General features: G+C 37.5%; 1 protein-coding gene and 1 pseudogene across 2 annotated transcripts in view; both read right to left on the bottom strand.

The window, feature by feature from the left end:
• LOC132661803 (olfactory receptor 5AN6-like) overlaps positions 1 to 24,938 on the bottom strand; it is a 132,851-nt pseudogene that overhangs the window by 74,356 nt on the left and 33,557 nt on the right. The window lies entirely within an intron of this gene.
• On the bottom strand, positions 12,059 to 13,002 carry LOC144613123 (olfactory receptor 5AN1). The gene has a single exon (XM_078434073.2). The coding sequence runs from the start codon at positions 12,995 to 12,997 to the stop codon at positions 12,059 to 12,061; it is 939 nt and encodes a 312-aa protein (XP_078290199.2). The 5' UTR covers positions 12,998 to 13,002.

Here is a 24,938-nt window from a genome sequence, read left to right as displayed (position 1 = left end):
ATTGCTGAAAGGACATTTGGTAGAGGCTGTGAGGAAACCTGTGCCCAGCAGACCCCAGAAAACAGCCACATGTGCTGGTGCTGGAACAAGGTTGTTAAGAGTGAAGCCTGGTGCCAGACTTGTGTTGTGATTTTCCATAATCCCTGATATGCTGCTACTGTACTATCTCGCAAACTTTGTCTGAGGCGGGCTGGCACCTGGCCGCAGTCTCTGGGCTTTGGCAGCAGCACTGTCCCATGAACTTTCCTGGGTGCAGCCAGCATTCGGCCATTGCTCAGTGAGACTCTCTGCAGAGGGGTGGAACGGGTCTAAGCCACAGTCCCTCAGAAACAAGGGGCCAGGGAAAACAGCCATATCTGAGACAAAACAAGGGAGACAGGTACTACCTGGGCCTTGGTCATGAACAGTGAAACAGCAGGGAGTGGACAAAAGCTGAAGACAAAGGACAGGTGCACAATTGCTGTTCGGGGAGAACAGAGTTCTGATACTACAGACTGGGTAGCTGAGTGATTGCATTTTCACCACTCCTGCACATGTGCATTCACACCTACAAGCACCACAGCACTCCACCCCAGTAGGCTAGCAGCGCCATCTAGTGGAGAACTGAGTCATTACACTAAGCCCCGCCCAACGGGGCCAACCTCGCTCTTCAAGAACACAACTCTCACCACCTGCTTAATCTATGGACTATAAAGTGCTTCATAGTCTGACTTCTAGGGAAAACGAAGTAATTTCAGTTGTAATTCAGTCTGTTAGCAGGTCCATCTGTTCAATTTTCTTTCTTTCTTGTTTCTCTTTTTCATTTTTCTTTTCTTTTTCTTGAATACAAAAGGGAAAAAATTCATTTTTATTTTCAATTTTATTAAAAAATATTTCTCTTTAATTTTTTTACTATATTTTTTACTTTTCTGTAAATTTGTTTTCAAATTCTAGTTTACTTCCATCATTTCATTTTAGTCTACTTCAGCGTATTCATTTTTTCAAATTTTCAAACAATTTCCTTTTTTTCCCTTCTTTCCCCTTTTTCCTCTAAACTATCAAACCATCTTCAACACCCACACCAAAACACACCTAGGATCTAGCATCATTTACTCGATTTTGTGTGTGTGAGTGTTTTTAATTTTTTAATTTTAATTTTTTTTAATTTTCATTTTTTCTACCTCATTAATTCCTTTTCTCCCTTCAAAATTATCAAACTAAGGAATTCACCCCAAAAGAAAGTGCAGGAAGAAACTACAGCCAGGGACTTAAACAACACAGATATAAGCAAGATGTCTGAACAAGAATTTAGAATCATGATAAGAAGAATACTAGCTGGAGTCAAAAATAGATTAGAAACCCTTTCTGCAGAGATAAAAGAAGTAAAAACTAGTCAGGATGAAATAAAAAATGCTATAACTGAGCTTCAATCACGAATGGATGCCACAGTGGCAAGGATGAATGAATGAGGCAGAAGAGAGAATCAATGATATAGAGGACAAACTTATGGAGACTAATGAAGAAGAAAAAAAGAGGGAGATTAAGGCAAAAGAGCACGATTTAAGAATTAGAGAAATCAGTGACTCATTAAAAAGGAACAACATCAGAATCATAGGGGTCCCAACAGAGGAAGAGAGAGAAATAGCGGTAGAAGGGTTATGTGAGCAAATCATAGCAGAAAACTTTCCTAACCTGGGGAAGGACACAGACACCAAAATCCAGGAAGCACAGAGGACCCCCATTAGATTCAACAAAAACCAACCATCAACAAGGCATATGATAGTCAAATTCACAAAATACTCAGGCAAGGAGAGAATCATAAAAACAGCAAGGGAAACAAATCCCTATCCTACATGGGAAGACAGATCAGGTTTGCAGCAGACCTATCCACAGTAACTTGACAGGCCAGAAAGGAGTGGCAGGATATATTCAGTGTGCTGAATCAGAAAAATATGCGGCCAAGAATTTTTTATCCAGCAAGGCTGTCATTCAAAATAGAAGGAGAGAGTAAAAGTTTCCCAGACAAACAAAAATTAAAGGAGTTTGTGACCACTAAACCAGCCCTGCAAGAAATTTTAAGGGGGACTCTCTGAGGGGGGAAAGGTGGAAAAAATATAAATATATATATATTTATATAAATACCAAATGCAACAAATATTAGAAGGGGCCAGAGAACACCACCTGAAACTCCAACTCTACAAGAAACATAAGGCAATAAATTCATATCTTTCAGTACTCACCCTAAACGCCAATGGACTCAATGCTCCAATCAAAAGACATAGGGTAACAGAATGGATAAGAAAACAACATCCATCTATATGCAGTTTACAAGAGACCCACTTTAAACCTAAAGACACCTTCAGATTGAAAGTAGGGGGAGGGAGAACCATCTATCATGCTAATGGTCAGCAAAAGAAAGACGGAGTAGCCATACTTACATCAGACAATCTAGACCTTAAAATAAAGACTGTGTCAAGAGGTTCAGAAGGGCATTATATCATAATCAAGGGGTCTATCCACCAAGACCTAACAGTTATAAACATTTATGCGCCAAATGTGAGAGCACCCAAATATATAAATCCATTAATCACAAACATAAAGAAACTCATCAATAGTAATACCTTAATAGTAGGAGACTTCAACACCCCACTCACAGCAATGGACAGATCATCTAATCAAAAAATCAACAAGGAAACAATGGCTTTGAATGACACACTGGACCAGAGGGACCTAACAGATATATTCAGAACATCTCATCCTAAAGCAATGGAATATATATTCTGATCCAGGGCACATGGAAAGTTCTCCACAATAGACCACACACTGGGACACAAATCAGCCTTCAGCAAGTACAAAAAGATCAAGATCATACTGTGCATATTTTCAGACCACAATGCTATGAAACTCGAAATCAACCACAAGGAAAAAATTGGAAAGGTAACAAATACTTAGAGACTGAAGAACATCCTACTAAAGAATGAATCCGCTAAACAAGATGTTAAAGGGGAAATTAAAAAGTACATGGAAGTCCATGCAAATGATAACACCACAACCCAAAACCTCTCGGACGCAGCAAAGGTGGTCATGGAGGAAAGTATATAGTAATCCAGGCCTTCCTAAAGAAGGAAGAAAGATCTCAGATACTCAACCTAAACTTACCCCTTAAGGAGCTGGAAAAAGACCAGCAAATAAAACCCAAAACCAGCAGAACACAGGAAAAAACAAAGATTAGAGCAGAAATTAATGTTATCGAAACCAAAAAAACAGTAGAACAGATCAATGAAACCAGAAGCTGGTTCTTTGAAAGAATTAACAAAATTGGTAAACCACTAGCCAGTTTGATCAAAAAGAAAAAGGAGTGGACCCAAATAAATAAAATCAAGAATGAAAGAGGAGAGATCACAACCAACACAGCAGAAATAAAAACAATAATGAGAGAATATTATGAGCAATTATATGCCAATAAAATGAGCAAGCTGGAAGAAATGGGCAAATTCCTAGAAACATATACACTACCAAAACTGAAACAGGAAGAAATAGAAAATTTGAACAGACACATAACCAGTAAGGACATCGAATTAGTAATCAAAAATCTGCCAAAAAACAAGAGTCCAGGGCCAGATGGCTTTCCAGGGGAATCCTACCAAACATTTAAGGAAGAGTTAGCACTTATTCTCTTGAAGCTGTTCCATAAAAATAGAAATGGAAGGAAAACTTCCAAACTCTTTCTATGAAGCCAGCATTACCTTGATTCCAAAACCAGAAAGAGACCCCATGAGAAAAGAGAACTATAGACCAATTTCCCTGATTAACATGGATGCAAAAATCCTCAACAAGATATTAGCCAACTGGATCGAACAATATTTAAAAAATTATTCACCATGACCTAGTGGAATTTATACCTGGGATGCAGGTCTGGTTCAATACCCACAAAACTATTAACGTGATTCATCACATCAATAAAAGAAAGGACAAGAACCACATGATCCTCTCAATAGATGCAGAGAAAGCATTTGACATAATACAGCATCCTTTCTTGATAAAAGCCCTCAAGAAAGTAGGGGTAGAAGGAGCATACCTCGAGATCATAAAAGCCATATATGAACGACCCAATGCTAATATCATCCTCAATGGGGAGAAACTGAGAGCTTTCCCCCTAAGGTCAGGAACAAGACAGGGATGTCCACTCTCGCCACTGTTATTCAACATAGTATTGGAAGTCCTACCTTCTGCAGTCACACAACACAAAGAAATAAAAGGCATCTAAGTCAGCCAGGAGGAAGTCACACTTTCACTTTTCACAGATGATATGATACTCTTTATGGAAAACCCAGAAGATTCCCACAAAAAACTGCTAGAATTGATTCATGAATTCAGCAAAGTTGCAGGATATAAAAATCAATGCACAGAAATCAGTTACATTCCTATACACCAACAACCAAGCAACAGAAAGAGAAAACAAGGAATTGATCCCATTTACAATTGCACCAAAAGCCATGAGACACCTAGGAATAAATCTAGCCAAAGAGTTGAAAAATCTATACACTGAAAACTATGGAAAGCTTATGAGAGAAATTGAAGAAGACCCCAAAAATTGAAAAAGATTCCATCCTCCTGGATAGGAAGAACAAATATTGTTAAAATGTTGTACCCAAAGCAATCTACATATTCAATGCAATCCCTATCTAAATAACACCAGCATTCTTCACAGAGCTAGAACAGACAATCCTAAACTTTGTATGGAACCATAAAAGACCCAAATAGCCAAAGCAATCTGGAACAAGAAAACCAAAGCGAGGCATCACAATCCCAGACTTCTAGCTATACTACAAAGCTGTAATCATCAAAACAGTATGGTACTGGCACAAGAACAGACATTCAGATCAATGGAACAGAATAGAGAACCCAGAAATGGAGCCACAAACCTATGGGCAACCAATCTTTGACAAAGCAGGAAAGAATAGCCAATGGAATAAAGACAGTCTCTTCAGCAAGTGGTGCTGGGGAAATTGGACAGTGACATGCAGAAGAATGAACCTGGACCACTTTCTTACACCATACACAAAAATAAACTCAAAATGGATGAAAGACCTCAATGTAAGACAGGAAGCCATCAAAATCCTCAAGGAGAAAGCAGGCAAAAACCTCTTCGATCTTTGCCACGGCAACTTCTTACTCAACACGTCTTGGGAGGCAAGGGAAACAAAAGCAAACATGAACTACTGGGACCTCATCAAAATAAAAAGCATCTGCACAGAGAAGGAAACAATCAGCAAAACTAAAAGGCAACCGACAGAATGGGAGAAGATATTTGCAAACGACACATCAGATAAAGGGTTAGTATCCAAAATCTACAAAGAACTTATCAAACTCAACACCCAAAAAACAAATCATCCAGTGAAGAAATGGGCAAAAGACATGAATAGACACTTCTCCAAGGAAGACATCCAGATAGCCAACCAACACATGAAAAAATGCCCCACATTGCTCATCATCAGGGAAATACAAATCAAAACCACTTGAGATACCACCTCACACCTGTCAGAATGGGTAACATTAACAACTCAGGTAACAACAGATGTTGGCGAGGATGAGGAGAAAGAGGATCTCTTTTGCATTGTTGGTGGGAATGCAAGCTGGTGCAGTCACTCTGGAAAACAGTATGGCGGTTCCTCAAAAAATTAAAAATAGAACTACCCTACAACCCAGCAATTGCATTACTAGGTACTTATCCAAGGGATACAGGTGTGCTGTTTTGAAGGGACATATGCACCCCAATGTTTATAGCAGCACTATCAACAATAGCCAAAGTATGGAAAGAGCCCAAATGTGCATTGATGGATGAATGGATAAAGAAGATGTGGTATATATATACAATGGAGTATTAGTCAGCAATCAAAAAGAATGAAATCTTGTCATTTGCAACTATGTGGATGGAACTGGAGGGTATTATGCTAAGTGACATTAGTCAGAGAAAGACAAATATATGAATTCACTCATATGAGGATTTTAAGAGACAAAACAGATGAACATAAGGGAAGGGAACAAAAATAATACAAAAACAGGGAGGGGGACAAAGCAAAAGAGACTCATATATATGTAGAACAAACAAAGGGTTATTGGAGGGGGTGTGGGAGGGGGATGGGCTATATGGGTAAGGGGTATTAAGGAATCTGCTCCTGAAATCATTGTTGCACTATATGCTAACTAATTTGGATGTAAATTTTAAAAAATTGAATTAAAAAAAGTAGAAACACAAAACTCAAATGAACATGAGACCTAAGGACACGTCATCCCTAAAAAATGAAAATAATCTTCAATCCATCAATTTAAAGCCACAGAATTTTACAATCTAGTTAATAAAGAATTCAAAATAGCTATTCTGAAGAAACTAAATGAGATATAGAAAAACACACAAAGACAATTGAATGAAATAAAAGAAACAATACATTAACAAAATGAGAAATGTAATAGACACAGAAATCATTAAAAATAACCAAACAGGTGCATCTGGGTGGCTCAGTTGGTTAAGCGTCTGATTTCAGCCCAGAGCATGATCTCATGGGCATGCTGGCAGTGTGGAGCCTTCCTGGGATTCTCTTTTCTCTGGTTCCCCCCCTACCACCCAACTCGTTCCTGCTCGCTCGCTCTCTTTCTCTTTCTCTCTCTCTCTGTCTCTCTCTCTCAATAAATAAACTTTAAAAAATTGCCAGAGAGAAAATCTAGAGCTGCAGAACTCAATGAATAAAATTAAAAATATGTAATAGAAGTATCTACAGTAGATGGAAACAGAAAGTAGAATCAGTGGCTTGGAGGACAGGAACTTTGAGATAATCTAGTCAGAGAAGAAAGAAAAAAAAAGAATAAAAAAAGAGCAAAGAAAACCTATGGGAACTATGAAACATACAATTTTAGAATTATTGGAATTGCAAAAGAGAAAACTGGAGAAGGAAGCAGAAAGTCCAGTTAAAGATATAATGGCTAAGAACTTCTCAAACCTGGTGACACACATGGACATCCAAGTTAATGAAGCTAATAGACTGCTACATTATCTCATTGCAAAATTATTCATTGAGGCATAGTATAATGAAAGTGTCAAAAATTAAAGACAAAGAGAAAATCCTAAAAGCAGCCAGTAAAAAAAAGACTGTAAACTCCAAAGGAACACCGTTAGGCTATCAATGGATATCAAAGACACCCTTAAGCAGGAGACAGTAGAAAGACATATTCAAAGTGTTGGAGAAAAATGCCAGCTGAGAACCTCTATCTGCCAAAGTTATCCTCCAGACAGAAAGGAGAAATAAAGACTTTTCCAGACAAATAAAAGTTGAGAGTACTAATCACCATTAGACCTTTCCAACAAGAAATGATGAAAGGAGATGAGAGGGAGGCAAACCATAAGAGACTCTTAAATACAGAGAACAAACTGAGGGTTGATGCAGGGGAGGGTGGGGGAGACGGGGAAATGAATGATGGGCATTGAGGAGGGCACTTGTTGAGATGAACACTGGGTGTTGTACACAAGCAATGACTCATGAGAATCTACACCTGAAACCAAGAGCACAATGTAAACACTGTATATTAGCCAACTTGACAATAAATTATATAGAAAGAAAGAAAGAAAGAAAGAAAGAAAGAAAGAAAGAAAGAAGGAAAGGAAAAGAAAAAAGAAAAGATAAGGTAAGATAAGATGTAACATGTGTAGCCATCAGGGTGACCTAGTCTATTAAGTGTCCAACTCTGGATATCAGCTCAGGTCATGATCTCATGAGTTTGAGTCTGAGACCCACTTCGGGCTCTGTGCTAGCAGCGCTGAGCCTGATTGGGATTCTCTCTCTCTCTCACTCTCTCTCTGCCCCTCCACTGCTTGTGCTCACTCATGTTCTCTCTGAAATAAATAAACTTTTTTTAAAAGTAAAAGAAAGAAAAGAAAAGGGGCACCTGGGTGGCTCAGTTGGTTAAGTGTCCGACTTCAACTCAGATCATGATCTCCATGCTGACAGCTCAGAGCCTGGAACCTGCTTCTAATTCTGTGCCTCCCTCTCTCTGCCCCTTCCTGCTCTCTCTCTCTCTCTCAAAAATAAATAAACATTTAAAAAAAATTTTAAAAATATTTAATATGGAAATATATGAAAATAGACCACACACTGGTAGAGGTAAGTATATAGTCAGATTTAGAAGGCTATATCTGTAATAGGACAGAGAACACTGCATAAAAATTATAGACATATCCCTGATGAATATACATGCAAAAATTCACAATAAAATACAGGCAAGCCTAATGCAACAGCACATTAAAGGATCATACACCATGATTAGATGAACATTGTCCCTACAAGGATGGTTCAACATACACAAAAACATAACTGTGATGCACCACGTTAATGTAAGATAAAAAGCATATCATCTCAAAAGATGCAGAAAAAGCATTTGAAAAAATACCACATCCTTTCTTAAATAAAACTGTCAACACATTGGGTATAGAAGGAAATGACTGCAACACAATAAAGGCCAGAAATAAGAATCCACAACTAACATCACACTCACTTATATCTAGAAAGTCCTAAGACTCAACCAAAAAACTGTTGGAACTAATCAACAAGTTCAGTAAAGTTGCAGTACACAGAATCAGCATACAGAAACCAGTTGCATTTCTATACACTAACAATGAAACACCTGAAAAAGAAGTAAAAAAATATTATACCATTCACAGTAACATTAAACACAATAAAATACTTAAAAATAAATTTAACCAAGGAAGTAAAAGATCTGTACTATTAAAACTAAAATAAATTGATAAAATTAAAGAACACACACACAAAAAATGGGAAGATATCCCATGTTCATGAACCAAAATTAATATTCTCCAAATTTCCATACTACCCAAAGTCATCTATAGATTGAAGAAAATCTCCATCAAATTTCAATGATATTTTTCACCAAAATATAAAAAAAAATACTAAAATTTGTGTGAAACTTCAAAAGACCTAAGCCAAAGGAATCTTGAGAAAGAGCAAAAGTGGAGGAATCACTCTCCTGATTCCAAACTATACTACAAAGCTATACTAAACAAAACAGTATGGGTCTGGCATAAAAACAGACATATAGGTCAGTAGAATAAAATAGAATCCAGAAATAAACTCCCACCTATATGTCAACTGCTATTTAACAAGGGAGCCAAGAATCCTCAGTGAGGAAAGAACAGTGTCTTCAATAAATGGTTTTGGAAAAACTGGATCATCAAATGCATAAGAATGAAATTGGGTCAACACCTTTCATCACTCACAAAAATTAACCCTAAATAGATGAAAGATAGGAATATAAGACCTGAAACCATAAAACTCCTAGAAGAAAAGATAGGGAACAAGGTCCTTGACACTGGTCTTGAAAATTATTTTTTGGATCTCATACCAAAAGCACAAGCAAAAAAAGCAAAAGTCAACAAGTGCAGCTACATCAAATTAAGAAGCCTCTGCACAGCCAAAGAACAATTAACATAATCAAAAGGCAACCTACAGAATAGGAGAAAATCTCTGCAAACCATATACTGAAAAATATTTGCCAACCATGCACCTCAGATAAGGGGTTACTATCCAACATGTAAAAAGAATTCATAAAACTCAAAAAGAAAGCAATCTGATTTAAAATTGGGTAGAGGAACTGAATGGATACTTTTCCTAGAAGACACCCAAATGGCCAATAGGTACACAAAAAGATACCCAACATCACTCATCATCAGGGAAATGCAAAACAAAAGCACAATGAAATATCAACTGACACCTGTTAGAATGACTACCATCACAGCAAGAGGTCATAAGTGGTGGTGAGGATTTGGAGAAAAGGGAACACCTGTACACTACTGGTGGAAAGGGAACTTGGTTTAGCCACTATTAAAAACAGTATGGATGTTCCTCAAAAGATTAAAGAACTACCATAGGATCCAGCAACCCACTTCTGGGTATACACTCAACAGAAATAAAAACAGGATACCAAAAAGATAATCTCCACTCCCGTGTTTATTGCAGCATTATTCATAATAGGCAATATATGGAATGACAAAGAATTATAAAGAAGACATGGTGTTGACACATAGTACAGTGGAATATTACCCAACTACGACATGGAGGAAATCTTGCCATTTGAGACAACATGAATGGACCCTGATGGCATTATGCCAAGTGACATAAGTCAGACAAAGACATAAACTGTATGATAGCACTAATATCATACAGAGTCAAAAAGCCAAACCCATAGAAACAGAGAGTCCAATGGTGGTTACCAGGACCTGGAGAGCAAGGAAATTAGAGAGATATTTTTTGAAAGGGTATAACCTTGCAACTAAAAGATAAATAAATATGGAAATCTCATGCACAGCATAATGATTATGAGGTGCTCCTCCTACTGAAGCCCTCATGGTTCCTTAGGAAGCCTTCTCATACATCATTACACACTTTTAAAGAACAATACTTCAAAGAGCATACCTAAGCTTACACGGTGGGGAAGGGGAGCACACATCTTTTATTCACACCGCACTACTTCCTTGGTATGGGCTAAGACCTCACATTCTCTCCCAGAGATTGAGTGATTCCCCTTCTCTCAATTCCATCCATTTGTAAACTTGTGAAAAACCTGGCAAAGGCTTCAAATGCCTCTTCATTTATAATCTTTAATTAAAGAGAACAATTACATGATTCATCAGAATTAGAAGCCCCCCCTTAAAACAGCTTTGAGAACCCAATGAATCTCCAAGGATAATATGTCATTGTAATGACAACTGTTTTATACCAATTGGTTCAAGTCTGAGCAATCTGGCAAATCAGCAGTCAGCTGTTACACAACTTGTTCCCTTTTCAAACAGATCACAAGAACCAAAAGCTTTATGTTCTACTTTACACAAAGAAAACTGGCCAAAGTTAAAAACTCTGCCTCTCCCACTATTATTTCCCCTCTGGCTCTTGAGGCTTCCTAGAAAGTATCAGCATTAGAGTAACTCTAACCATCTACTCCACACATTATATCACCCCACACAACACCATAAATCTCTAGGACATACAATATTCAACACAGACAATAAACAGAATATATACCAACTTCCCATATTTGTTCTTAGTCTGCAATATTTAATATGCAGTAACTCTATTCTTACAATGAATTTTCATGCAAGTCTCCTCATACCAAACATAAACAGATGCTTGAAATAACAGAAATGATTTAACAGTGTGAAACACTGGCTATGTCAGACAAGGGTAAATTTTTCCACATTTAATGGGAGAAAGAGGCTTGAGTCCCACAATATAAAAAACTGATATCGGCTCTGACATGGATTTTGAACATCATCTTCCATGAGAAACACCCACTCGACACTAGAAGCAAGAAAGTAAACCATCAAACTCCTAAGTAAATGGTACTGAAGGGACTACATCCTTCATTCCAATCCTCTTATGATTCAAATCACTTTTCCTTCATAAGATTACAGCTGGTAGAGACTGGATGTGAACAAACTTATTGGATGATTAGCCTTGAAAGAGGCCTTAGACAAACAGTAGCTATCTCAGACTGCTCTTCCCAGGAAACTCAACCAGCTAATTGTATAGCTTTATCTGTTTTCAAAGGCACATTCTGTGTGTGTGTTTATTCCCACTAAGGCAGCAATACAGAACAAACATCAATCACCATCATGTCTGGATTACGCTGCATCAAAATATTTGAAGACAAAATCTCTACACTCCTGGGGATCTCTGTCACGTACTGCTCCTTTATGATCAGAGGGCTGAGACAGCAGGACTCAATCTCCAAAGCAAAAATAAGTAATGAGTTTCTACACCTTGACATTTTACAAATACTTGAAAGTTACTGATAAATGATGAGGCCACCCCTCATGTAGGGTGAAAGTATGAATCTCCAGGACTTAAACGTATTGTGTTTGTGTGGAATCAAGTCACTTGTCAGTCCATTTGGCATATTATCTGTGTCAAATTAAGCTTTCTTTATCCAAAGGTAGTATGAATTTTGTTGTAGTCCATTCATGTGCATATTATCGACGGTTAAGGTTTCTGGTAGGACAAATCTGGACAGAACCTCAGCAGTAACATCTCTTCTTTTGTATCCTCTTCAAGGCATCTTTGATTTCCTTGTTCCTCAGACTGTAAATCAAGGGATTCAACATGGGGATAACCACAGTGTAAAAAACCGATGCAAATCTGTCAAAACTGGAGGAGCCACCAGAGCTGGAACTCAAATAGACAAACATACCTGAGGTATAGAAGAGGGACACTGCTGTCAGATGAGAAGCACAGGTGTTGAAAGCCTTGGACCTGCCTTTAGCTGAAGTGATCTTCATGATAGAGATGACAATATAGCCATAGGATATCATGATGATGAAGGCATTTGTTATCCCAAAGATCACTGTTAATATAGCAGTCAAGAGTTGCACAAAGAAAGTGTCAGTGCAAGACAGGACTAACAACTGGGGCATGTCACAGAAGAAGTGGTTGATGACATTAGGCCCACAGAAGTGAAGCTGAAGTATGGCACACAATTGGGATACAGAACCAGAGAGTCCAGCCAGATAGGACCCCAGCACCATCCGAATACAAAGGGTGGGTGACATGACTGATGAATAGAGAAGAGGATTACAAATGGCGGCATATCGGTCATAAGCCATGGCTGTCATGAGACAAGACTCACTCAGTCCCATGATTGAAAAAACAAAGTATTGAATGGCGCAACCCACAAAGGTGATAGTTTGCTGCTCTTGGAAAAAGCTGGAGAGCATCTTGGGGGCTGTGGAGGTCACATAGCAGATATCCATGAAGGACAGATTACTGAGGAAGAAGTACATGGGTGTGTGGAGGTGAGAGTCCATCCTTATTAAGATGATGAGGCACAAGTTCCAAGTCAGAGTCATAATGTAGATGAGCAGGAATACAACAAAGAGCACTGCTAGGATTCTGGGGAAATCAGAGAATCCCAAAAGGATGAAATAAGTGACCTCTGTAATATTTCCTCCCCCAACCATTTGCTTGGTGCTTCTAAAATCAGAGAACAGAGAATGTTCTGCTGACTCAGGTGAAATGACAGCATTACACTGCTCTCTTGTGCCATTCTTTCCTCCAGTGAGTACTGGGAAAGAAGCAAACAATGCCTCACTGTCCTGATGAGAAGACCCCAGCTTTTCATCTCAAATTATCAAGAAATGACTTTAGTGTTTTAGTTTCTCAATTATTTCATGAAATCTCATGAAAATCAGAGATATTTTCAACTTTGAGAACTTAAAAAAACAAATGCTGTGATTCTTACAGACATCATTCATTGAAAGTTTTTTAAAAAGCCTTTGGTAATTTATTATAGAACTTCTGCTTTATAAGAGCATAAGTGGCATCACCTCCAGATTAAAACTGAAATAGCCGTTCAGTTCCAGATAGTGATCTAGATAAATTTTTAAAATTTATTCTTTTACCCTTAAGAAAAGTAACTTAACCCATTTGTAATAATTTCACAAATTTTTATGCAAATGTATTTGACATATCATCTCCCAACTGGCCTGGAAAACTGTATCATAACTTTACTCTGATAATATTTTCTTGAGGCACAGCATATGTGCCCAATAAAGTTATGGAACACATCTTCTTAGGGAAGTCTTCATACTTAGTATTCCAAAAGGAGGCTAGGATAGCTCACTATTGACCCCAACATTTTTTTTTCAATTTTAAGGTATTTTTCTACATGAGAAATAGCATGGTACTGTGGTTAAAGGTTCAGACTTTAAGAGTTTTTTCTGATACCCTCCCACTTTATGAACTTGTCCAAGTAGCTCAAACACACTAAGATTGACTTGCTCAAAATAAAGTGAGAACATTAAGAGCCCCTGGACTATAGGGTTACTAGGAGGTTTATGAGAAAACTCATGAGGATGCTGAGCACACATGTGAACACAGTAATTGTTCTATATGTGTTGGCTATTATTATCCTGGATTGCTTACAGATAACCATGAATGACAGCTATTTCCATGGATAGAAATGTCAACAGTGCTAGAGTTGTATGGGTTAATTTGAGATATTTCCTGAGATATCACTGGCCTTGTAGACTATCAGGAATTATTACCTCTAGACAAATGTAGATTTGGACCTCATGTGGAAGCAAATCAAACCACCTGGGGCTATGAAGACACAAACCACATAATTAATTTTCTATTTAGGATGCTTGAGTTTGAGTATACTTGGTCCATTGGCAACTAGTATCAAGTTATATGGGCCTTGATACAGAGAAAAAGTAAATAATTTCAATTACCAAGTACTATATAGCTATAGTTCATATTTTTTATTGATATAGTCATCATATTATGGCTTACTGAAGATTCATAATAGATTGCAGCTATGGCCTATGCTCCATAAACAATCTGTCCTTCCTTGAGATGAAAGAATAAATCAATGAGAACAGTTAAGAAATTTTTGAAAAAAGGTAAATAATTAAAAAGACATGAACTTTCAAATAATAAAAAGTATTATAAACACTGATAACTCACTATTCTTATAAAAATAGATGGGTCAAAAAATATATAGAAATTTTAGAAAAATTTAAATTTGGTAAGAGTTAACAAATGGTAAGTATTTAAACTGATAAAGGTTAAACTCTTGTAATGCATTTATATAATTTCGGTATGCAGAAAAAATCCTGAAATACAACACCAAAACAGAAACTACAAGAGAAAAATATGAACTAACACTTAAAAACTTGGTCACATCAGAAAAATTCACTTATGTAAAATACTTTTGAAATACAATTGATGAGGGAAAAATAGTTACAAAAGATAAAAAAGACAATATAGTAATGTCCTTAATATAAATAGGGATGGGGAATTCACATTTACTACTGAGGGTAGAAGATGTTTCCACCTTCCTGGAGGAAAAAAAATTTGTTTTATACAATATCTCTATCTCTGTCTCTTTCTCTTTCTCTCTGTCTCTCTCTCTGTCTCTCTGTCTCTCTCTCACACACACACACACACACACACACACATACACACACACACACACACACACACACACACACACACACACACACACACAAACCACACAACATGTGAGCCAATTACAAACGTCAAAAGTAATGACTGGTATGATTTTGATTGCCTTCCTTAGAAGTTTCTGTCTTTGATCAATTTTCCACAACTTCTATAAATAAGAAATAAGGTATTAAGATATATAAATCCTTAATAGTAAGCACAGATTGGGAAAGAAAGGGAGAATGGAAGGGCAAATGATGGAGAAAGTGAGAATGACAAATAAAACAGACTTTCAGAATTTCCTGAATTTTACCTACTGTCCATGTCAACCTTCACAAGTTATTAATTAACCTCTCTGTGCCTCAGTTGCCTCATCTATAAACAGGGCTAATAACACTACCTCATATGACTGCTGCAAGGACTGAATGACATAAAGGGCTTCAAACAGTAAGGGCTCAATAAATGTTAGCAATTATCATCCCCATTATCATTCCTCTCTGTGAAAGAAAAATAAGGCAAAATGAATACTGAAAAGTCAAGGAGCACTTCACACAATTCTTTTCTAAATTAGATGGTCTCTGTGCTAGACTCAAGAATATTGTCAATCAATGACTATAGTTATTTCTATCTCATAGTGTTTTGTTATCCTCCAGTTGGCTGTGAACGTCTGATGCCACTTTTTGTGTTTTACCACCACCAAGTACTCTTGAGGTGACAATACTAGGTACAGTACATGGTACAGTGGAGATGTTTCACTATTGAGTGATAAGCATCTTGTATGCTAATGTTGGCATAACTGAATAAATACATGATAAACAAATGGTTCTTTCACCCACTTTTGGATATAAAACTAAAATTATCTTATTTCATTTCAATTATGGTTTTAGGAACTTGGAAATCTTTCTGTTTACTCTTAAAATAAGTGTTGCCAATATTAGTTCTCCACTATTTTATCCAAGATGAGTTAGAGTCAATGAAAATATTTTCCAAATATGAACTTCTGTGAACAACATCCCCCAATACACTAACATAATTGATTGATTCTGTGAAAATAAGTCAATCTCCTGTTCAATCCTTTGCAGTAAAACTCTTCACTTTCTTAATACATTTTGTTAACAGAGGTAACCAGAACTAAAAGTATTTTATGTAACTCATAACTCCAAAAAAAGATAAGGAATTGTAGACTGTTTATTAACTCATGATAAAATACACCTGGTGAAACTTCGGTAAGTCATAGGAAAAGGGAAAAATTCTGAATATATTAACTCTCTTTGGTTAAGTTTTTGCGTGTGTTCACCATCTCCAAGACAATTAAAAGAAAACGTGACTGATGTAGATATTAATTAGACATTTTACTATGTGCATCTAATCAAAACCTTTCAAATTCTGATAACTAAAGACATGGCCAGTTTATAAGATTGTGCAGGGCACAAAATAAGGTTAGGAAAGCCAAGATGTTGCTGAATGAAGAACAAGTTTTACAAAAAGGTTAAAAGAGATAGTTAGACTAACAACTACCTATGCCTGGAGTGGGGCATCTCTGATATCTGTGTTACCAACACTGGTGCCTCCTGACTCCCAGGGTCTCCAAAGAAGGCCATGGAGAGCTATTTGATGTATTTCAAAAAGCCAATCGAATTGTACTTGAGTACTTTCTCATGTCATTACTTAGTGAACAGCTTGCCTTTTGCTACTCAGAAATTATGAACCGAATTATTTATGTAAACAGCAAATAAATTAGTATCTTTTCAAAAACATAATCCTCAAGGAAAAAAATTAAATTAAAAGGGTCCTTGGGATGGTCAAAGTTGGAAAACCTAGACAAGAATGTGTGATCTTAGGAAATTCCCCTGAAAGCCAGTAAATTGCTATTTTGAATTCAGTGCTCAATTATTGACTTCTAAAATTTGTTAGGCTTTATAAACATTGTCTCATTAGATGCTAAATGATCTCATTATCTCCCTCTTTACAGGTGAAAGAACAGAAGGTAACAGAGCTTAAGATCACATCCATAAGAAATTGCCAGAACTGGAACTCAACATTCATCCCTCACCCCAGAATGATCCCTGATATTTTAGAGTAGAGATTAATCTTTTCAAGGAAGGTCAGAGACATTCTATAGGTAAAAAAGAACCCAAGGAAGAGCCCACCGGGGAGAGTGTGGGAGTGAGGATGGGAGAGGGAAGAGGTGAAAGAATGGGAGAGACTGAGGACCATAAAACCTTGCTCCACACAGGTCCTACTGGAAGAATCACATGGCTATTAAGATAGCACAAAATCCACTGTTCTCACTAAATCTTGCCCTCTCACCTTGACCCAGATTCCCCAAGAAGACAGAGCTCTTATCAAAGGTTAAAACTGCTTATTTTTTTTCCAAAGGAATTTTCCAGTTGGGCCCTATTGTGCTCCAAGATGGGAGTCTTTGGCTTTGAAACTGGCTGTCCGCTCAGGGCAAGAGAGATGCCCACAACTGCGATCCTCTTAAATATGTTATTAAGAGCAGAGGTAACACGAGAAAAGACAATTAGAAGGAGAAAACCCTCAGGTACGCTCTCTGGAGTCATGGTTGTCATGGAGTTTTTGTCCCTGCTAATTTCATGCCCCACTTTGCCATGTCCCTTCTGGATCCATCCCTGACATCCCCACAGTCCAATAATGTTCTCATGATTGTAGTCTTTCTATTGGAAACTTAAGAGTCATTAGAGCTGGAAAGAACCTAGAGATCATCTAGTCCAATACCATCAATTACCAGGTGAGGAACCTGAAGCCAGGGAGCTAAAAGATTTGCTCAAGATGACACGGCTAGCTGGTCAAATACCTTAATTAAAATAAATTAAATACATGAGCATTTCCCTCTGTACGAAACACTTTCATTTTAGATATAGACATACATAAATTTTCTCAAATACCTGACCAGACTCAACCATCACAGAGCACTGTGAGTCACACGTGCCATTATTTCCTATGCATAATGAAGAAACTGAGACAGTAAGGAAAACAACAAACTAAATCATGGCAGAGTCACGACTTATCATGGTTACAACCTGGGACATGGGTATCAACCAATCTGATGACTTGATGACTGTGTGACCTTGAACAAATTAACCTCTCCAAGCCTCAGGATTATCATAAAATGGGGTTGATAGTAGTAGCTACTTCATACAGTACGTCTACATAGAATCAAGTTAGATAATGCATGTAAAGTACTTACCAGGGGGTGTAGTACAAGTATAACTTCTATTAACAGTAGGTGTAATTTGTGTGTTCTGATCTGGAGTTCTTTACAACGTGTTCTGCTGCATTACTAATCCTTCACTAAAAATACCTACTTAAGATCATTCCCACAAACACTTTTGCTTGTTTGTTTCTAGGTTTTTACAAGTGAAACTCCTCTATCCTGCCAGTTACTAGGGATGCAGAGATGCTCTAGAAAAGTCTCATCCTTGGTTTGATCTACTTCAGCTATTCTTACCTCCAGGGAGAAAAGGGTGGGTGGGCAAAGAGTTAATTATTTAACTCTCACTGATAGGTTAATAGTTATATATTCCCCCTGATAAGAACTGTAATAACTTTACCCTTGAATCTAGACAGGTTCTTAAGATAGCTTTAAAGATAGAAAACCAAAGTATAGGCTGTGGTCTCCAGGGCGAAGCAATGGAAGCCATGATTCTGGTCAGTAAGAACCATATATGTTCCACAAATCACACTTTGTGAGATTCAACATTATTGCTGTGCTGGAAAGAATGTGTCAAATCTCTGTGTGCCCAAAGGTTCTATCTGTAATATATGTAATATAATTTCTCACCTCTCAATTTCATATGGTAACGGAAAAACAAATCAAATCTGTGTGATGTAAATACGTGAAATGTGAAGTATTGTATAAATACAAATGCAGTATGTATGAAATTAGTCCATGAACTCTTGTATGGAAAAAAAATCTCTTTTTAAACTTTTTTGAAGTCCTCTTGTTTGGACTCTGAGTACTCATAGAACTCCCAAGTCTGGGGACTCTTCTGCTCCTGATCAACTTAAGGTCCTGGAATCCCTAGAGGGCTCAGATCAGAGACTCAATTCCTGCACCCTAAACACACCATAATAGCCATCATTTCTGAAGTCTTGCACAGTTTCTGGAAGATACCAAGCAGCATGCTCCAGGACTGCCTATGCCAGGAAACTGATGACAGCATAGCAGTTTCAGGTGTACATTGTAATCAACGTCTGTATATACACTACAAAGTGATCATCACCAAGTCTGGTTATCAGTCATCACCATACAGTTGACCCTCTTCACAATCTTACCCAGTTCCCAACCTCCTTCCTCTCTGGTAACCACAGCTATGTTCTGTATATGAGTTTGTTTTTTTGTATTGTTATGTTGTCTATCTTATGTCTTTGGATTCCAAATATGAGTGAAATCGTTATAACTCTTCATCTGACTTATTTCATGTATCGTAATACCTTCAAGGTCTATCCATATTGTCACAGATGGCAAATTTTCATTCTTCTTTATGGCTGAGTTGTATTCACAGATATATATGATGCATATCCACTATATATAATGTGAGAGAGACAGAGATAGAGGCAGATATAGAGATAGACATAGACATAGACATAGACATGAGATAGAGAGATATATCACATACTTTTTATCCATTCATGTATTGATGGACACTTGGGTTGGCTGGCTATTGTATATAATGCTGCAATAAACATAGATGTGCATATATCTTTTTGAATTAGTTTTTTTTGGTCTACTTTGAATAAATATACAGAAGTAGAATGGCTGGGTCATGTGGTAGATCTACTCTTAATTTTTTGAGGAACATCCATACTGTTTTCCACAGTGGCTGAAGCAAATTACATTCCCACCAACAGTGCACAGGGTTCCCTTTTCTCCACATTCTCTCCAACAGTTGTTATTTGTCTTTTTGATTCTAGCCATTCTCACTTGTGTAAGGTGGTATCTTGTGCTTTTGATTTGCATTTCCCTGATGATTAGTGATGTTAAGCATATTTTCATGTGTCTATGACTATCTGTATGTCTTCTTTGGAAAAGAGTCTATTCAGGTCCTCTGTCCATTTTAATCAGATTGTTTGGGTTTTCTTAATGTTTAAAATATAAATCATTGTCAAGTTAGCTAACATACAGTGTATACAATGTGCTCTTGGCTTTGGGAGTAGATTCCCATGATTCATTACTTATAAACAACACCCAATGCTCATCCCAACAAGTGCTCTCCTCAATGTCCATCACCCATTTCCCCCTCCCATCCACCTCCCCATCAATCCTGTTCTCTGTATTTAAGAGTCTCTATGGTTTGCCTCCCTCTCTGTTTGAAACTATTTTTCCCCTTCCCTTCCCCCATGGTCTTCTATTAAGTTTCTCAAATTCCACATATCAGTGAAAACATATGATATCTGTCCTTTTCTGACTGACTTATTTCACTAAGCATAATACCCTCCAGTTCCATCCACGTTGTTGCAAATGGCAAGCTTTCATCCTTTCTCATTGCTAAGTAGTATTCCATTGTATGTATAAACCACATCTTCTTTATCCATTCATCAGTTGATGGACTTTTGGGCTCTTTCCATAATTTGGCTATTGTTGATAGTGCTGCTATAAACCTTAGGGTGCATGTGCCCCTATGAATCAGCACTCCTGTATCCTTTGGATAAATTCCTAGTAGTGCTATTGCTGGGTCATAGAGTAATTATATTTTTAATTTTTTGAGGAACCGCCACACTGTTTTCCAGAAGGGCTGCACCAGTTTGCATTCCCACCAACAGTGCAAGAGGGTTCCCATTTCTCTACATCCTTACCTTTAGCATCCTTTAGCATCTGTTGTTTCCTGAGTTGTTAATTTTAGCCACTCTGACAGGAGTGAGGTGGTATCTCAATGTGGTTTTGATTTGTATTTCCTCATGATGAGCGATGGTGAGCATCTTTTCATATGTCTGTTGACCATCTGGATGTCTTCTTTAGAAAAGTGTCTATTCATGTCTTCTGCCCATTTCTTCACTGGATTATTTGTTTTTCAGGTGTTGAGTTTGGTAAATTCTTTATAGACTTTGGATACTAACCCTTTATCTGATATGTCATTTACAAGTATCTTCTCCCATTCTGTCAGTTGCCTTTTAGTTTTGTTGTTTCCTTTGCTGTGCAGAAGCTTTTTCTCTTGATGAGGTCCCAATAGTTCATTTTTTCTTTTATTTCCCTTGCTTCAGAGATGTGTCAAGTAAGAAGTTGCTGCAACTGAAGTCAAAGAGGTTGTTGCCTGTTTTATCCTCTAGGGTTCTGATGATTTCCTGTGTCACATTTAGGTCTTTCAACCATTTTGAGTTTATTTTTCTGTATGGTATAAGAGAGTGGTTCAGTTTCATTCTTCTGCTTGTTGCTGTCCAGTTCTCCCAGCACTATTTGCTAAAGAGACTGTCTTTTTACCATTGGATATTCTCTCCTGCTTTATCAAAGATTAGTTGGCCATACATTTGTGGGTCCAATCCTGGGCTCTCTATTCTAACATCATAAAAGCCATATATTAAAGGCCCACAGCTAATATCATCCTCAATGGGGAAAAACTGGGAGCTTTTCGCATGAGATCAGGAACACAACAGGGATATCCACTCTCACCACTGTTGTTTAACATAGTGTTGGAAGTCCTAGCCTCAGCAATTAGACAACAAAATGAAATAAAAGGCATTAGAATTGGCAAAGAAGACGTCAAACTCACTTTTTGCACATGACATGATGATCTACATGGAAAACCTGAAAGACTCCACCATGAAGCTGCTAGAACTGACATACAAAATCAGTTAAGTTGCAGGATATAAAATCAATGCACAGAAATCGGTTGCATTTCTATACACCAATAATGAAGCAACAGAAAGAGAAATCAAGAAAGCGATCCCATTTACAATCGCACCAAGAACCATAAAATACCTAGGAATAAACGTAACCAAAGATGTAAAAGATTTGTATGCTTAAAAACTATAGAAAACTTATAAAAGTAATTGAAAAAGACACAAAGAAATAGAAAAGCATTCCATGCTCATGGATTGGAAGAAAAAATATTGTTAAAATGTTGATTCTACCCAAGGCAATCTACACATTCAATGCAATTCCAATCAAAATTGCACTAGCATTCTTCCCGGAGCTAGAACAAACAATCCTAAAACCTGTATGGCGCCACAAAAGACCCTGAACAGCCAAAGTAATGTTGAAAAAGAAACCAAAGCAGGAGGCATCACAATCCTGGACTTTAGCCTGTACTACAAAGCTGTAATCATCAAGAGAGTATGGTATTGGATTGTTTGGGTTTTTTGTTGTTGAGTTGTATTAAGTACTTTTTATGTATTTTGGATATTAACCCCTTATCAGGTACATAATTTGCAAATATTTTCTGCCATGCAGTGCATTGCCTTTCTCATTTTGATGATGGTTTCCTTCACCGTGTAGAACCTTTTAGTTTGAGGTAGTCTCATTCATTTGTTTTTGCTTTTGTTTCCCTTGCCCTTGGCATTACATCTACAAACGCATCAGCTAAGACTGATGTCACAGAGCTTGCTGCCTATGTTTCCTTCTAGGAATTTTATAATTTCAGGTCTTACATTCAAGTCTTTAATCCATTTTGACTTAATTTTTTGTATGGTAGAAGATGGTCTAGTTTCAATTTTTTGCAGGGGTTGTCCAGTTTTACCAGCACCATTTATTAAAGAGACTGTTTTTTTCTCCATTGTATGCTGTTGGCTCCTTTACTGTAAATTAGTTGTCCATACATGTGTGAGTTTTTTCCTGCATTCCCAATTTCATTGATATTTACATCTTTTTTGTGCCAATATCATACTGTTTTGATTACTATAGCTTGTTAGCATGGTTTAAAATCAGGGAACATAATGCCTCCAGCTCTGTTCTTTCTTCTCAAGGTTGCTTTGGGCATTCAGGATCTTTCATACAAGTTTTGGGATTGTTTGTTCTACTTCTGTGAAGAATGATATTGGGATTTTGATAGGAATTGTTTTTTAAAATTATTTAGTTTTTTATTTTTGAGAGAGAGAATGGGAGTGGGGAGAGGGAGAGAGACAAGAAAGAGACAGAATATCAAGCAGGATCCATGCTCAGCCTGATGCAGGACTTGATCCCATGATGCTGGAATCATGACCAGAGCCAAAATCAACAGTTGGGTGCTCAACCACCTGAGCCACCCAGGAACCCTGGGACTGCACTTAATCTGTAGATTGTTTTGGAAAGTAAGGTCATTCTAACAATATTAATTCTTCCAATCCATGAGCATTATATAACATTCTATTCATTTGTGTTTTCCTCAATTTCTTTTATCATTGTTTTATCAGCTCCTTCACTTCCTTGGTTAAATTCTTTCCTATGATTTTATTATTTTTTATACAATTGGAAATGAGATTGCTTTCTTAACTTCTCCTCCTGCTAGTTCATTATTTGTGTATATAAATGTCACAGGCTTGGGGGCACCTGGGTGGCTCCATCAGTTAACTGTCTGACTCTTGATTTTGGCTCAGGTCATGATCTCACGGTTCATGGTATCAAGCCCCATGCCAGGCTCTGTGCTGACAGTGTGGAGCCTGTTTGGGATTCTCTCTCTTCCTCTCTCTCTCTCTCTCTCTCAAAATAAGTAAATAAACATTAAAAAAATACTTTAAGGGTGCCTGGGCAGCCCAGTCAGTTAAGCATCCGACTTCAGCTCAGGTCGTGATCTCACAGCTTGAGTTCAAGCCGCGTATCAGGCTCTGTGTCGATAGCTCAGAGTCTGGAGCCTGCTTCAGATTCTGTGTCTCCCTCTGTCTCTCTCCCCTCCCCTACTTGTGCTCTGTCTTGGTCTCTCAAAAATAAATGTTTAAAAAAATGAAAAAAAAAATACGTTAAAATGTCACAGGTTTTTATGTATTGATTCTTATCCTGTAACTTTGCTAAATTTGTTCTTAGTTCTAACAGTGTTTTGTTAAAGTCTTTTGGGTCTTCTATGTAAATAATCGTGTTATCTACAAAGAGAGGCAGTTTTACATCATCTTTTCCTAATTGAATGCATGTTATTTCTTTTTCTTGTCTAATCAATCTGATTAGAACTTCCAGGGCTATGTAGAATAAAAGTGGTGAGAGGGGGCATCCAGGACCTGTTCTTGATTTAGAGGAAAAGCTTTGTTTGAGCTTTTCACCAGAGTATGTTAGCTGTGGGATTATCTTACATGGCCTTATTATGTTGAGGTACATTCCATCTATACCCATTTGTTGACAGTTTTTTAAATCATATCTGGATGTTGAATTTTCTCAAAAGCTTTTTCTAAATCTATTGGCATGATACTTTTGCCCTTCATTTTATTAATGTGTTATATCACATTGATTCGTGGATGTTGAAATATCCTTGCATAGCTGAAATAAATCCCATTTGATTATGGCATATTATTTTAATGTATTCTTGAATTCAATGTGCAATATTTTCTTGAGGATTTTTGCACCTATGTTCATCAGGCATATTGGCCTGTAATTTTCTTTTCTTTTGGTGTCCTTGTCTGTTTTTGGTACTAGGGTAATGCTGCCCTTATAAAAGGAGTTTAGACTTTCCTGCCCATGCTCTAGGCAGTAACCAAAAACTGGGACCAGGGCACAAATAAGGACTACCTGGAGGGGCTTCAGGTGTTAGACAAAGAGGGGAACAGCAAAGTCATGGGAGCAGACCTCGACATGTCCTCACCACTCTTGAGAGAGATGATGACTGAAGAGGAGGTGGAGACTGTTCTGGCAGGACATGAGGGCAGCAATGGCTGCATCAACTACAAAGCTTTCCTGAAGCACATCCTAAGCATCTGAGCTCTACAGACACTGCTCCCCCCTCATTCCCTGGCAGGTGGAAGCACATTCCTGCCACTACGAGGCCCACCTATTATTTCAAAGTAAAGAGACAGTTCCTCCCTTGGGGGGAAAAA

This window comes from Panthera onca, chromosome D1 (genome assembly GCF_046562875.1).
Source record: "Panthera onca isolate mPanOnc1 chromosome D1, mPanOnc1 haplotype 2, whole genome shotgun sequence".
NCBI lineage: Eukaryota > Metazoa > Chordata > Mammalia > Carnivora > Felidae > Panthera > Panthera onca.
The sequence above is the reverse complement of the archived record's forward strand: the minus strand, read 5'-3'. Positions and strand labels throughout refer to the sequence as shown.

Bases quoted from the DNA above. Each gene is read 5' to 3' on its own strand.
- LOC144613123 (XM_078434073.2), bottom strand. From the start codon at position 12,997: ATGGTTGGGGGAGGAAATATTACAGAGGTCACTTATTTCATCCTTTTG.